Genomic DNA, 16,496 nt, shown 5'->3' with positions numbered 1-16,496 from the left:
CGTCTCTTCAATTCCAAGCCTAAACACCGGTCGCAATAAGTGTGCTCCGTACATGGCGCTGTCTTCTCGGCAGCTGCATCAGATCATTGCTTCTTGCAGCGTGGAGTCCGGTCCTGAACGGGTCCTGCGGCATCTGAAAGCGCCCATGTACACAGGGTCCGCGAGTTGACTGGTCATTGGGTGCATTCTTCCTAACTGACCAGGCATCGGTGTCGCATTTTCGCTCAAATGCCTCAATTTACTTCCACCCGCCATTCGCAGTCGTTCGATCGTCCTTCCCGAAGGTTTTGGAAAATGGATATTAGGTTTGTTTATGGCGCAACACCTGCCAGCCCATGTCCACGCTTGCAGCCTGACCCTATAATGCGAAATGATGGCATACATGCTGCCGTAGCCCTTACTGCAGCTGCGCCGCCAGTTGCGGTGTACCTTCATGTACAGTTACGTCAAGCGCCATGGCCTGAGACTCTTGTTGTGGGTACTGGTTCTACTGGCGACCCACTCCATGTAAGCTGCGTAGATATCGCTCAATGCACGCGCCTACAATCGGAACGATGGTGCATCGGTTGTTACATTCGACATGTGAAAGGCAGCGATAAGGACCCCACCTATAGTATCGCAGACGTGTTTCGTTTCTGTCGAGGTGAGCATGTTCAGTCGACTGGCCACAATCTGTCTTACATGTGGTAACGGTAGACAAATGCTAAGAGGCTAAGACGGATTGGCATGTCTGCCGAAATAGCCTACGTTTGAGGCTCAAGTTGCCTCATCTAGCTTCCGATACTTGGCGAGAACTGTCGGCCGGCTTGTTCTCGCCGGAAACGAGGAGCTGTCGATCGGAGGTGGTGGTAAGCTTCAACAGGGACTCATCACCAAGACCTGCCCTGAGTCCCTGAGGCTGTTCATTTGCGGGCGCCTCCAGCCGATTCGAATAGCTATCCTAAGGCGCCGAAGCGATATGCGAGCTAATCATAAATGACATCACTAGCGCAGATGGCCTCAAAACTCTGCAACACCGTTCCACAGCAACACCAGCCGCGGCCGTCTACCACATGGCGCGCATGGGACAGCAATAATCCGAGACCGCCAGAGATGCAGGAGACCCTGTACCGTGACTGTCATACCCACTCTTATTGCAACATTACCGGACTACGTGTCGAATGGGAATCGAGAAACATGCCACAATCTCTCACTCCATGGCGGAAGCGCACGCCTGGGCACTCTCTACCGCTATCGATTAGTATCGCGTTTGGTGTCGCAAATGTGTCCCTTGTTCTGGATCTGACCGAGTGACGCCATCGATCTACGCAATGCCATCCAACAGAATCCCGAGCCATACCCTTATCGCTCAAGGTCCGGCACATCGACGTAGAAGTGCATTGTACCTTGCCGCTATACTTGCAGTACGTGTTTGAGTAATGTAGGGGGGGCGAAGTAAGGACTACTGTATGTCTTCGGTATAAATGTCTCGGTATTCTTCGTACAAACCAACCATCTATCATTATATCCACCTCCACATATCCACATACCCACATACCCACAGTTCTCTCCGCTTCTTTTGAGGGGTTACCTGAAGTCTCGACCTATCTACCGGGCTCGTATACTATAAAGGCTACCAGAATTCCAGCGTTCTGAGATTTCATCAAACCAGACTCCAAACTCCTTCATTCGCAGCAAACAACACAAGTTGCAAGACTCTCCGTTGGAAGATCAGTCTTCATATCATCCTTAACAATGTCGGCGCCTTCTCTTGCAGTCCCTCCCTCGACGGGAAACCCTCGACGCCTATCTTCCAGTGAAGCCACCCGCGAGAACATCACAATGGGTCCAACGGTCGTCGTACCCCCACAACATCTCATGGCTCCGTCAAAAGCATCGGAGATTGCCAGCGCTTTCGAGACTGCCAGACATCACCTTGACTCCGCCGCGACTCCTGGGTCGCCTGGTTATACTCCTCCCGAAACTTCAGTCACGGACAAGTATGCTTTCGCTTTTGGTAAGTCGAACTCCATTAGTTCAAAGTGAATTTACTCTAATATAGCTCAGATATTGACGGTGTCCTCATCCGAGGTGGTCGACCTATTCCAGAAGCTGTTGAAGCCATGAAAATGCTCAATGGTGAGAATGAATACGGTATCGTAGTGCCATACATCTTTGTCACCAACGGTGGTGGAAAGACTGAAGCCGAGCGCTGCGTACAGCTCAGCAAGCAAATGGAAATCGAAGTATCACCTGGTCAATTCATCTGCGGACACACTCCCATGAGGGAGATGGCAGAGAAGTACAACACTGTCCTCGTTGTCGGAGGCGAGGGCGAGAAGTGCCGTATCGTGGCTGAGGGCTATGGCTTCAAGGATGTCGTTACCCCAGGAGATATCATCAAAGACAATCAGGACACTACACCCTTCCGCAAACTCACAGAGGAAGAGTACAAGAACTCACGAGCGCGAAACTTCGCTGAAGTCGAGATCGAGGCGATCTTCGTCTTCGCCGATTCTCGCGATTGGGCGTCTGATCAGCAGATCATCTTGGATCTGTTGATGTCAAAGAAAGGTCGTCTTGGAACCCGATCCGCCAACTTCGACGAGGGTCCACCGGTCTTTTTCTCGCACAACGATGTTGTTTGGAGTGCTTCGCACGACCTTACCCGCATTGGTATGGGTGCCCTCCGTGTTTCACTTGAGGCTATGTTCAAGGCAGTCACTGGCCGAGAGCTTAAGACTACCGCATTCGGCAAACCTCAAATCGGCACTTTCGAGTTTGCCACTCGTCTTCTCAAGGAGTGGCGAAGGGACACTCATGGCATCAACTCCGCTCCTTCAACCGTCTACTTTGTAGGTGACACACCCGAGTCGGACATCAGGGGCACCAACGAGTATAACGCGCACACCGACTCAGCAAACTGGTACTCCATACTGGTAGAGACAGGCGTCTACCAACGCGGTACTACTCCTCGCTTTGAGCCCAAGGCTATTGTGCAAAATGTCCTCGAAGCTGTAAAGCATGGTATGGAGCGCGAGTACAAAAAGGCTCTAAGGGAGAGCATGATGAACACTGGTGTGCTTGAGCAGTAAGAAGGATCTTCTTTTCCTTCTTTCCCTTCTGTTGGTTTTCTGCATAGCATGGCGCATGGGTATTACCTCATTTGATTTCATTATATCGCTGGCAATAATGGCCATAGATCATAGACACTTAGCTAGATCACGAAATGGTAGATACAAACACAACACATGATACCAGGCAGGCATACTAGCCTTGTCACATCATTTACAATTTTCCATTGTTCTTTCTCAGATTAATGAAGACCAACACATTGAAACGTGAACTACCACTACCACTACTCTGGCTAACTACTGACGTCTGCATCATTGACCAAATCGATCCGGCCATATTCAGGCCGTCTCCTCGCCTCGAAATGCCTCACGTCGACACATCATACCCGTACCAGCGCGTGCGGCAACTTCCGATCCTGATCATTCACACTTGAGATGACGAAAGTACTCACGCCGCGTTACCCGGCATTTCCCAGGCGACACTACTTTGTACGCGGCACACAACACCGCGAAGCTTGTGTTGCGAACCGCCTTAGTCGGGCCGAGAAGCTCATAAGTCGCCGGTTTAGTGCGGCCAACAGCACTTACGATTACGACGGCCAACCACACCATCCATCATGTCAGCCCACACCTAAGCTACGAGAATGGCCGAGAATACCATTGCCGATGGGATCGCGATCAACGTTGTGTGAGGTGCAATATGTGGGCTGTGAGATTAAGGATTGTGGCTTTCGCGGCCATGGGAGGTTAATTGTGGGTGGGTGGGTTGAGAGGAGTATTGTAAGAGGATCGATCGTGATAGGTGTTTCCATTCTGGCGGAACGGTTTCCGCATCTGTAAGAGGAAGTTACGAAGGTCTTGTCGCACCTTTCATCACGATTTCCTACTCTGGCTCCACTATAGCGTACCTACTGACACGACGTTACGGCACATCGCACTCGTGCACCATCTTTCTCGGCACGGATAACACATCTACCCGCGGCACCGCATAGTAGCCTGCACATGGTTCGAATCAATCACCAGGCGACGTTGCAATATGGGTCTCTATGTGGACCCTAAGGCACGCGGTTGACCAAACAACCCACCCGTCCGCGCAATCTTATCATTTGGACGGAATGGAAGATGTCGGAAACAATCCTGAAACCATCGACACGTCTGTTTCTAAACTCTCAAGATTTGCCCGAAGACACGACACTGACAAGTCTGCACTCGTTGCATGAGTCATGGCACAACACAGGCGGCCCCGGACCCCGCGAGTCGTATTCCAACGGCTGATTATCTGGGGTGGCCTGGCGGGCTATGCTAGGTGTTGGTGACGGGGACGGCCTTGCTCGTCCATTGGAGCATGCAAGTTTGGGAATGGCTGATTTACATGAGACTAGGACCCTGGTGGACAGCGATGTCTGATACTGAATATCCTGTCTCTTTCGCATTCTCCTTCTAGCAGGTGAGCAGATTTCCGCTTCCCCGCTGGAAGAGGCGTTGTCTCGGCGGAACCGTAATGAAGCCAGGCCGCAGGCTGTTCGACCTGCTGCAATAGGCATACTGATCCCTGCAGTTGAGATATGCAGATGAGCGGTCGCTAATGCTTAACGCCGATGCTTCGTTTGGCTTTCGACGTACGTGTGATGGGGTACGAAGTCCGTATGGCGTGGGAGAATTCAGTACGAGATTGACGGTCGTAACGAGATGAACACATTTTGTGTACTCTCTCGGTTGAGACAAAGATCTTTGCGGATGTTCGTATGAACCATGGTAGTTATCTCGCGTGGTTGATCACTTGCTTCGTATTTCGTTGGTGGTATGGCATACACTACCTACCCACCTATGTCTTGATGACATGCATTAGCTTGAAGACTGACCTCAACACTTTCAGGTCCAGAGTGTATCAGTAAATTATGCAGAGCAAGTAATATTGATATATGATGAAAAATGAATGATGATAAGAGAACCATCATATCTTTATTAGGCACGGTCCTCTTCAAATTCTTGCTCAGAGCGCTCGTTGTAGGCATTGAGGCTGTAGAACCAGTCTAGCTTGCTGCGTATAGCCTCTTCCGTGTAATCCGCGGTGTCAATGTTCTTCGGTCGGAATTCTGGCTCCATAGGATCTATGAAAACCGTAGTATTATCGTAGCCCCATTTTTCGAGGTTCGTGACGTTGAACGCAACCATCATGCTACTTTTTGTTAGTATCTAAAGCAATGAGATGACAATCGTGAAAAGACTTACTCATAGTCTTCATGGATAAGGTTGTGACAATGGAACATGTAGACACCCTCCCATGGTGCGTACCTAGCCACAACACGGACAGATTCACCAGGGGCCATCCAAACGACATCCTTTTCACCCGCTGCCTCGTATGGCATCACATTGTTACGGCCGCCAGTGCGAGAAAGCACCTGGAAATCAACGAGGTGGATATGAACAGGATGCGAGGCATTTCCACCTCCGTGTCTCAATTCCCAAATCTCGTCCTTGCCTAAAACAGGTCTTGTCAAGATTCGGTTCTCGATATCCTCCCAACCAACTCCGTTGACGAGCCACTCGCCATCAATTCGAGAGAAAGTGAAATTCTTAGTGACGTTGGTTTGTGGTGGTGGAGGAATGTAGCGAAGGTCAGACGGCACGGGGTCGTTGTTGGTGCTATCGGCTGCAGTGTCACTGACTACGAATCGCATGACACGATCGGTTGCAGCATAATCAAGATTGCCCGCCATCCCACGTTCGTTGAGCATTGTAATGTTCTTGCCCTTGTAGTTGGCGAAGTCGACGACCATCTCGTAGCGTTCGCCTTCAGCGATCGCGAAGCTCCTCGTGTTTACTGGATGAGAGAACAGTCCTGACAATATGTTAAAGAAACCCCAAAAGGCGGTCAAACACACATACCACCATCCGAGCCGATCATGTCGAAACTCAAAGACTCTTCAGTTTCATCGTCTTGTAAGTATAGATTGTAGGAACGACTGACGGAACCATCAAGGACGCGGAAGCGATATTTACACGGCTCAACGTTCATGTACGGCCAAGGCTGACCGTTCACATGGATCACATCGCCCCAAAGTCCAGTGTTATTATGTGTATCGAAGAGAAGGGAGCCATCGGCGGCGTATTGTTTCGCACTCAAGGCCAATGGGATATCGTAATCGCCAGTTGGTAAGTCGAGGGCTTGTTCGTCTTCGTCCGTTAAAAGATAGAAGCCGTATAGACCCATGTAGACATTCTCGCCAGTTTGACGCTCAGTGTGGTCGTGATACCAGATGGATCGCGCATTCTGTGCATTTGGATAATAATAATCCTTGTACTGGCCAGGATGAGCGTAATCGGCAGCCCAGCCATCGAAAGGGGCGCGGTTATACTGTCCATGGACGTGAACAGATGAGTTTGTGGGACTGTTGTTGGTGAAGCGAACCACAGCCTCTGAAGAACGTTGTCAGCATCGACCCTATCAACCAAACCAGCTTGAAGCTTACCTCGCCCTTTTTGCATCATGAAAGTTGGTCCTGGTGACAACCCATCATATGTGTATAAAGAGGTAGCTGGTAGATTAGGGTATATTTGTTTCGTGGCCGACTTGACTTCAACCTCGTAGTAGTCGATAATGGCACCGGTAGTCTCATTGGTATATGTACTACCCCATGTTAATGCTAAGCTATATTCAAGATACTGCCTAACTTACAATTTCGACTTCTTCACTGGGGGTACAGGTAGAGGATACTGGAAGATCCATGTGTATTCTGGACTGTCCCATCTTTCCGATTCGTTGTTCGGTGGTATTGTGTCGTATGGTGGCACGCTCGTCTCGCTAAGGAGTGCAATGAGAGATGACAAAGTCACGCTGGCTAAAGGAGTGGCATGTATGCTGTGTGTCAAACAGCTAACGAAAAGAAATGAACGAGTGACAAAGGGAGAAAACATATTGAGATGAAAAACCTACCAACTTGACGACACGTCCTCCGCGGCATCTCGAAAGCTTTAAGGGGAGAACGATAGCACGTCTCATGCAACCACACTAGTCGTTTTCATTGACGTAGTATATCAGGACCAGTCCGTTCGATGAGACATGGCCAGCTGATAGATCCTGCGTCTCTGGCAGAACGAAGGACAGACGCAAGGACGTTTGTGGCTTACTCCCAGGTGCATTTATCCGTATGTAGTGACTCCGAAATAGAAACATGATTCACCATCTCGGGAAAGGAAGTTCACGGAGAGTTCGCCCCATCGAAGATGCATGCTTTGGCTGATAGAAGCCAAGAAAAAGGAAGGCAAGGGGGATCTTCAACCAGTACGCCACAAGAATGTGGTGAGCACATGAGTATCTTCGGCATCAACATACGTAGATGCGAGAAGATCAGCATGTGGCTTTCTCGGTCACTCAATAGATAAGACGGCTGTACAATTAGCGCGGTGGGTAAGTTGATGTTGTGAACGGCAAGCTGTGATGATCCGTGGACCCTTCTCGCGTGCAGACGGCGTCTAGTCCCAAAACGACCGCACTAATGCTTTCTTTGGTTCCGCTTCCCCCTTACTTCACATGCTTTCCTTGGGGTAACCGGATTACTTCCAGCGCGCGAGACGTTGGCACTGCCTGTGCATATGTGCTCTTATCTTTGGTTAACTCTTACAAGGCTTATGATTATAATGTCAGTCGCTCTCTCGTGCTATCCCATGCCCTCAACAACCTGGTTTTATATGCTGTGGCGCGGGCTAAGCAGCGCTATGCGTTCTCCGTTGCTCTTACTTCCACAAAAAGCAGATTCGCATCTATTCTCGAACATGACCTGGGCGCTAACATGATGACGAGGCTGGAGGAGGTCTCCTGATTCATTTGCATCTCCTGGTATGTTATGGCTGCCACATTCACGCCGTGCTTGTTGATACACGGCTTCGGATACTGCGTTTTGTGGGGTCGCACAGCATACTCTCTGTACACGGATCCGGGAGTTGCCACCGCGGACTGATGCAGGTGATCTATGAAGCGGCAATCGAGCATGAGAATAAAAAAACGCATGATCGTCAGAGATGGACGTTGCCACGGTAGTGAACGCACACCATTATCTCCGGAGTTGGTGCATTGGTCTAAGCGATAACACGGCTATTGCCTGTGTTGAGACCTCTAAAGAGCTTATTCAACAGCGCGGACAAGCTCAACAACACGCACCCTTGTAAAGCCACTGACCAGTACATCGATTCGGAGATATGCGTAATAAAGGTCAACAATCGGCGATCCGGATGACATTCTGACCCATAGACTGATCACTTCGTCGCTTCATTACTACATTCAGGCCAATCATGAGGGCGATACGTATTATTCTGGAATGGGAAGTACTTGGGCAGAATAATTTCCATGCATCAGACGCAATATTAAGCATAGAGAATTCACTGCTGGAGTCTGCTGAATCTTAAACCGGATGTTAATTATAGTCCAGAGTGTACGCAAGAAGTTTCCCTCACAAGTAATCATCATGACTCTCATCAGCATGCCTATCAATATCCATGACCTCTATGATAGTAATCGCCATAGCCTTGGTCATGTTCTACATCATAGCCTCTACCATAGTATTCGTTATACTCTCCATCGTGACCATTGAATGCGCCACATCTTTCATGAAAGTTGGCGTCGTATCTGTCATACTAATCTCAGTCATCGAAGTGATCTTCATGGCCGCCGAAAAACAGGCCATACCCAGACCCTGTTTCCCATGTTTGACCTCGTATCTCTGCCAGGCCATGACCGTCTTCAAATCCTTGGGAAAATCCCATTTCGTACCCTTCCTTTAAACCAAAAGCACTACGGAAGGTGGACTGACGACCGCATGTACGGGCTTCGTCGCATTCCGGCATAGGGGCGAGGAGGAACTTGCCAGCTGGAGCAGGTTGTTTTAGAAGCCAGTACTGCGCTATAAAGTTATCATCTTTCTCGTCTTCCCAGTGGTGTGCCCATGGACCTTTATGGAAGGGTCGCGATGGCCGACTTGGTAAGTGTCGCTCATGATATCCTGCGGAGTCGGTTTAGTTTCCATTGTTATTATTGGTGGCTTTTGGACAGTGGTATGTAACGATAGTCGATGATCAGAGAAAATGTTCAGACTCCTGCAGTAGAACTGCGATTTGATGGAAAGAGAAACAGTTAGAGAGTATGCATGCTATCAGCGTTTATATGATGATGCCACAAATTAGTGACTTTAGGATGTGCGGCAATGCTACTGAGAACATCGTACTATGCGTTGTGTCAACTTTGACTTATGTCCAATTTGGTGCCTTGATTTGATCGATAGTTCATATGCTCATGGACCCCTGTTGCCAAATTTTGGCCCTCATCACAGTTCCCCTTTAATGTATGCTCAGTCAAAGTCATCGTCTACAAGAAACAATAGCTGACTACTTGTAAGTAATGGCGGATGTTGGTGAACACTAGGTGACCTGGAGGTTAGTAGCTTCATCTTATCAGATCGAGACATGAGTACCAAGACACTGAATTGCAAACTTGATCAATGGAAGGCAAAGAGTGCATTTCGCAACCCTAATCTGTGGCTAGACTATTCAAAACAAGATCTCAGTAATGTGCATACCTGTCATACCCACCATAACCTGCATAGCCTCCAAAAAGTCCACGGTTTTCAAGTCCATCAAATCCCCATCATAGTCGTGTAGATAATTCTTATCGTAGTTTGCGGAAGGGTCACCTAGGTTTTCCTGCTTGCGTTTCCGGTTGCAGCGGCTTCTGCGACCCATATTTTGGTTGTGTCTGTGAACAACAAAGGATAGCTAAGGTATCTGTTTATTGATATGTTGCTATAGAAATTCAACCAGCTAGTAAAAGCTCCCGAGTTTACGTAACTTGTATAAGCAGTATCATGATGAAACTGCGTCCGCTGACAACGGAGCTGAGATCTTGAACAAGCGACGGACACGGCGACCTTCGAGTACCCATTGATCATTTGTCCTCTCTTTTTGACAGCACAGCGGTATACCTGGCGTAAGTATCGAAGAGGTGTGTTAGTCATATTTGTGGTTAGGTGAGGTATATTGCGCACTCACTCAAGGTGCTTTGTTGCCATCTGTTCGCCGTGCCTCGCGCTCGAATTGACACTTATCTTGTTTTGGGTCGTTACTATCCATGTCAGCCTCATTCAGACGAATGCTGACTGAAGTGCTTTGCCACAGCCATCACACACACGCGGCTGCCGCGTCTCCTCTCGATGCCTCATAATCGTTCACAGTACGCATATCTGCAGCATGCCCTCCATGAGCTTCCATGTGGAGACACAACCGACATCGAGCAGCCCTGCCTGAGCAACAAGCAAGCTTGCCGCGATTACGACGCGCGTCGCCTTAGGTCTTGGTCTTGAGGCTGTAAAGGATCCAACGCAATCGTTGCAAAGAGAACGCAAGCCTTGCTGTCGGCCTCATAACCAAATGGAAACTATTCCCGACCGGAAAAAAACGAGAAGCTTGATTTCACGCGTAGTTGCCGCAAACATCCATGTCTCGTTCGTGCAGGGCGGGTCCATACGGTCCGAATATAAAGGCCCGAGGCGGCTGATCAGTCCTGGCGATCTCGATCGTGGAGTCACGATACATGTGACCTCACGTAATACTGCGATCGAAATTCGTGGGTTCATCATACCGAACAGCGGCTGGGCTTTCTTATGACGACGGTAAGCATAGTAGTACCTGATATCGGGCAGTCTACCTTGAATTCATCCTGGTGAACAAGGTGCCATGTCAGCTCAACCCAACGTCTGGCTTAGCATTTTGCTTGAATTCCTCGATCATGCAGTCTTGCACATCCCTGAGGGACTGGTGATTGGCTTCAATACCTGCCCTTTATGGGCAGTGTCCGTGGTTGCATGCATGTATTTCCCAAAGCACTTAGACGAAAAAAAGTTGCCGTAAATGTTAATTTGACTACACCAGGAGTGAGCATTAAGGAGCAGGCTTTGTGTATCTTGTTTTTGACATGTACCATATACCCGGGAGTAGATTGAGACTCCACGGTCACGCTCAGAGGGACTTGAGTTTCATTGTCGGACTGGACTGACCTTCGTCGTCAGCAATGACAACGCCCAGCCGCTCTACTACCAGCATTGTAGATTGCACATCGCCTAACTTGACCAAGCCACGGAGGACTGAGTGTGGTGAATCGATGGGAGTATTCAGCGATAAGTCGGTGAGAGGATTGACCACACCCTCCACAAAAGTCCAGCGCGGCGTTGCGGGGTTAAACATGTGCGGCTCTGATGTGGGGATACGAAGGCACCTCGTCGTCATGTACATTCACTGCCGTCCTGGTATGATGCATGCCTCGGCAAGTATAAGGCAGCCGTGGCTTGACATGAAAAACGTGTTATAGACGGTACACTAGCGTAGCGTGCTTCTGGACTGTTGCGCCTGAACGAGTCTAGATATTTACATGGTGTTTTCGTGTTGCTAGGTATCCGTCCCCAAAAGAGCAGCGGAACGCAGAGGATATCTAACCAGAAGGAGTTAGCTTGTGGTACAAATCCCGGCGATGGCAGCCCAACCGCCACTGACGTAGTTTCTCTTCATCGTCATTTTGATTTCTCGATCTCCAGCCCTTTTCACATGCGAACCTAATTGGCGTTCCTGAAACACATCTCCACCGTTCCTGGACGTTCCTGGATTACGTTTCGCTTACAAATTGTGCAGAATACAGAGTGAGGAGGACCTGATCTTTCACCATGATCGAAATTGACTTTTGTGAGACGAGAAATCAACGGCGACCTGATCCCTGGGCCGTGATGAGCCATGACGAAGGGGGTCGTCATGCCGCCGATGCATCTACGCTAGCTGTGGTTTGAACCAAAGTTCTCAAAGTTATGGCGTGAGAAGTGGCTTGTAAGGTAAGCGGTGAAAGAACGGCAAGCCAACGGCCACGTGCATCGAGGTTTGTATGCTAGCAGCTGACAGCCGTTCAGCGAGTCGAATTGGACAGCTTACGCTAATGGCTTTCGCGGCATGTCGAGCGCTTCATGAAGTGGAGGCGAGTGTTGATACGACATACGGTATACCGTAATGTGCGACTTCACAAAATACCACCGGTATCTCATCATTACCTTGACTATACATACTAAAGCACCAATCGTGCTTAGAGGCTTGAGGTGGGCCGTCTTGCTCATTGCATTGTAACCGAACCTAGAGGACTGGGTAATAGAACGGCTCGCAACAGACGGAGAACAGTGCTATGCAAGCGTTGACTAAAGGCGCACGAAGGACAAAATGGAATCTTCGAACATTCGATTTGATATGATTTTCCTGATCTCCATGAACGGCAGACATGTGATCTACAACGTTATCGAAGGTCCACGAGTGAGAGATCAGGTCTGCACCACCCTCTCAGTCTCCAAATTCCCTTGGTTCTCACGGCAGACACATACTGTACAGCACACCCTGCATCATGTCCGTCAGCATGCGCCATCAGGATGCTACAACCGTCGCACACCACTCATCCATTCTTCACAACATTATCGATGACCGGAATCTCGCAAACAGCCGATGCCGAATCCCTGCATAATTCTTGACCCACACACATGGCATTTATTCGGCATCTCAGATCCGTGAAGGAAGGGGGCACGGGGCACAAACCTACCACACCACACCAACCAACGGCGCTCGCATCAAAAGACGCAGGGAAGCCGAACCAAAAACGAAATAACACGGCGATAAGGAAGACCCTGTTTTCTTGTTGGAAATCCTCTGAGATCTTGAGCGGGCTGCGCAAAAATAGCATGCGCTGTCAAGCTAAACTCGGATCAGTTTTGTTGTTATCAACATTTGCGAATTTGTGATTCAAAGGATACGAGTTGTCACTGTATTGGTGGAGTTCGGCACAACTACCTAGCGCCCTAAATCACAACAACCCAAAACCATGCACAACGTGTATGCACATTCCCGCGAAACCAGAAACATGCGCAACACTCGACAATCGACGGTTCCCTTCTCTATCCAGCATCTCCCCCAAACACCACTTTCAGCCAAGATCACCACCCGGTACACTTCACCTCATCTAGCAACATGTTATGAAGATCCTTCAACCGGCTGCGGGGCTATCAAGCACACAGCGAGTAATTAGCTTGGCAAATCTCCGTTCTAACATAGCCGTCAACAATTCAGATATGTCGATCTTTCCATCCTCCAGGGATACCTCTTTGTTCGACAGTTTTACGCGAACGCCAACGCCGAATGATCACCATCAGAAAATCTCAGGTGATGGCAGTGGTGTGTTGGCGATGATCAAAAATGCTGCCAACGGCCCGTCTAAACCTGCTTTTTTTCTCCTTTTGATGATTTGATCGCGATCAGCCAGTCTGTTCAGGCATGGTAAGTGCCGCTGTAGGCGAAGCGAGAGTGCAACTGCAGCCATAGCGTAGCGTACACGCCTTACAGTAGTCCATCGAAGTATGCAAAGTGGGTTGGAAAATGAAGAAGATTCAGGGTCCGCTCGCACGGCGCACTATATGCGTTGGTCAACGTTAGTAACGTGGAGTGATGTGGGGAATGATTTGTTTGTGCTGGATGCATTAGGAAAGCACGGAGAGGCAGGAAAGTCACGTTAGCGGACGTTGCGACTCGTACAACACACATCACACCCGCTCTTTTCGGCGACTAGTACATAGCTGAGTGTTTCAGAAAAGCGAATGCGGCCGCGCTGGATACGGGGTGGTTTTCAATGGGGCGAAGAATGGGGGAGGTCCTGTTCGGGTAGGTCGGCACCTCGCGTGGTACCATTTGGATACAGCGGAGAAAGATACGAGGTATGTGGTGGCAGTGTTGAGAGGAGAGACGGAGTTGTAGATGCTGTGGTATGTTTATGACGACGTAGGCGTAAGCATTCCAGAGGAATTTCAGAGACCTGTTAGGCTAAAAGGCTACTGGCACGATTTGATGTAAGATGATGTGATATGACTAAGTTGAATTGCTAGCTACATGAGAAAAAGACCCGTCATCTGTCCAGCTCAACACCACTGGTGGAGCGCTTACAGTGAAGCTATGGACAGGCGAGATGCTATACGTATATGCTATCGGGGAAAACGTATTTGTGTATTTGATAAAAGCGACCGGTGCCACGCTCCAGCACTTGGAGGTGATTGAAGAAGAAGAATGTGCGAGTTCGTGTTTGCCAGAGCGACCGTTCCATCCGTCTACGTCTATGTTGTGTTCGATTCGAGTGCTAGTTTTCGTGTTTCTGATGGTAATGAATAACGCCGTTCATGCTCCATGCCGTGGGATAATCTGACTCCGGGAATGTATAACAAAAGGAAAAAGGAAGAAGTGACTACCTTTCTCGGTGTCGTGTCCGAGCAGCAGTTACTGGGCGGCTGTGTATTTGTTGCTGGCCGGTGAGTCAACTGCCACCAACAGACGTAGCCCGGCCAGGAGAGTACTCTCCTCTTCGACGAGCTTCCTCACGGATGTACTTCTCAACGTGCTGATCGGCCTCGGCTCGGCTTACACCAGCGGTAAGGTAGCCGCCGGCATCTTCTTCAAGTTCCAATGGAGTGACTACTCCAGGGCTGGCTAGAGGCTCTAGACGAGGGCTGGTCGGCTTTGGTCCAAAGCCCCTAGTTTGACGGCTGGTGTTGGCGAGAAGTTGTTGCTGGTAGAGGTACATCTGTCTCTGGACCTCGTACTGTCTGTTGCTTGATCGAGGTGACGCGGGTGAGTTAGGGCTGTCAGGGCCAGCAACGGGTGTGTTTGCTTGACTTGAGCCTTGCGAGGAGGCATAGTTTGCTGGGTGGAAGCGGGGCAGAGAAGGGAGCCTCAGATGTGCAGCAGGCCCGGTGCTGCTGGATTGTCGTGGGTTCATTGCTGGTCGACGTCTAGCCTGAGAGGGAATGTCGAGAGGCTGTGATCTGGGCGAGAGAGGCGAGCTGATAGCAGGCATGCTGCGGTCCGCTGTTCGAGAAGACATGTTTTGGTGGGAGGTATCAGATCTAAAGATGACTCGCGAAAGGGAAGGCGAGGTCGGCGGAGATCGCATATGACGTGTGGCGAGGAAACCTCGTGTGTACTTGGGAAGTGAAAGGGTGCGGCTCCGGGGAGGCTGCTATATGAATTCCCCTCAGATGATGTGAGGAGGGAAATGATCGAAAGATAAAGTACCGTGCTTCCGAGCAACAACGCACAGAGCAGCGGCGGTGTCTAATATATCTAACAGCGGGAGGGTCCAGCAAGGCTTGGAACTTGGTGGCAGGCCTCGGGGATGGTAGCCGATCTTATTGAAAGGTACAGCGTTGATCTTCCGCTTGGAGGCGCACCGTCGTGCGGTAATCGTTCCTGAGAGGGTAACGACGTGATGCACGGCTCAAGTGGATCCCGTTTCAATTTGGTGGAAGCACGAGCGCTTGTTACTGGCAGCACACCAAGCCGGTGTCTATCAGTTGCAACAGGTGGCTGCGGGCCGGTTATGGCGGAGTACAGATGGCGCGTGTGTTTTCCCGAAACTTGGGGTCCACAATCAAAGTAAGCTGGAGTGCGTCGGCTAGTTTGAGGATGGCGCAGATGATTGAGAATTGTTGCTGGGTTGGGAGAGCTAATCTAACAGGTGAGTTGGAATGTGTGTGGTACCAAGTCCTCCTTTACATATCAACGGAGGACGAGGCCGTAGCTACGAGGCGCGCCATATTTGCAGGCGCTATTATCTCGTCATTAAACTTCGCAGGCCTTGGTTTCGCTCTTTGAGCGGGGCGCTCTTTTCCTGCCTCGCTAACCATGCGAATCGTCCAACACGCCTACTTGTGCAGCATGTCCATTATGACGCAGTGCAGCAACCGGCTCCTTTCTAAGACCGAACACGTGCCAGCCTTGGAATTCCCGGCGCTAAACGCGTGGTGTGAACACAGCACTGCAGACTTCGATCAATTGCCCTGCAGCTCGACCATCGTGTGGTAGGGCACCGTTGCATCTGCACCAGAGCCCTGCCGTAGGTTGCAGAAACGTCTTTTTTATTTTTCGCATTAGGCTTCGCGCGCGTGCTCCATCAAAGTGCGGTCTGATGAGACAAATGGTAGCGCGTACAAGACATGACACCACCACACTGGCAGCAACGCCAAGTTGCTTCGACCTTGTGAACGCCCAACAACTGCGGCATTCTTCGCAAACAGCTGTACGGATATTGACCTGAATCAGATCGCGAGAACGGGTCGTCATCTATAATGCGCCTTTTTCGCTGTCTATCCCGAAGTTGACCCTAACTTCGCCGAAAAATATATAGGCGATAGTGTTTTGAGCGCGAGCCGCTCGCACGGTACAAACAAAGCTGCACAATCCCACAACACCCAACATGATGGAATTACCGTCTAGACGGACAGCCGCTGGAGCCGCTCCTTCGCGCAATTCTTCCATCCTCTGCTGAGCACTTGCACTGACCGATGACGCCCATGCAGAAACTTTGATGTATGTGGCATTTGCTAGAGGGAT

General features: G+C 49.9%; 3 protein-coding genes across 3 annotated transcripts; 1 reads left to right on the top strand and 2 right to left on the bottom strand.

Moving 5' to 3' along the window:
• Positions 1-1,734: 1,734 nt before the first annotated feature.
• Positions 1,735-3,074, top strand: AA0111_g5849 (hypothetical protein; the record flags this gene model as incomplete). Its single annotated transcript, XM_028652006.1, has 2 exons — positions 1,735-1,996; positions 2,047-3,074. The coding sequence occupies 2 exons, from the start codon at positions 1,735-1,737 to the stop codon at positions 3,072-3,074; spliced, it is 1,290 nt and encodes a 429-aa protein (XP_028506624.1).
• A 1,944-nt stretch (positions 3,075-5,018) lies between these two features.
• On the bottom strand, positions 5,019-6,971 carry AA0111_g5848 (Bilirubin oxidase; the record flags this gene model as incomplete). Its single annotated transcript, XM_028652005.1, has 5 exons — positions 5,019-5,232; positions 5,286-5,895; positions 5,943-6,473; positions 6,527-6,684; positions 6,733-6,971. The coding sequence occupies 5 exons, from the start codon at positions 6,969-6,971 to the stop codon at positions 5,019-5,021; spliced, it is 1,752 nt and encodes a 583-aa protein (XP_028506625.1).
• Positions 6,972-14,421: 7,450 nt separating this feature from the next.
• On the bottom strand, positions 14,422-14,961 carry AA0111_g5847 (hypothetical protein; the record flags this gene model as incomplete). Its single annotated transcript, XM_028652004.1, has 1 exon — positions 14,422-14,961. The coding sequence occupies one exon, from the start codon at positions 14,959-14,961 to the stop codon at positions 14,422-14,424; it is 540 nt and encodes a 179-aa protein (XP_028506622.1).
• Positions 14,962-16,496: the final 1,535 nt, after the last annotated feature.

Source organism: Alternaria arborescens (genome assembly GCF_004154835.1).
Source record: "Alternaria arborescens strain FERA 675 chromosome Unknown contig_12, whole genome shotgun sequence".
NCBI classification, from domain to species: Eukaryota; Fungi; Ascomycota; class Dothideomycetes; order Pleosporales; family Pleosporaceae; genus Alternaria; species Alternaria arborescens.
Note: the sequence above shows the minus strand (reverse complement) of the source record. Positions and strands in the feature narration are given on the sequence as shown.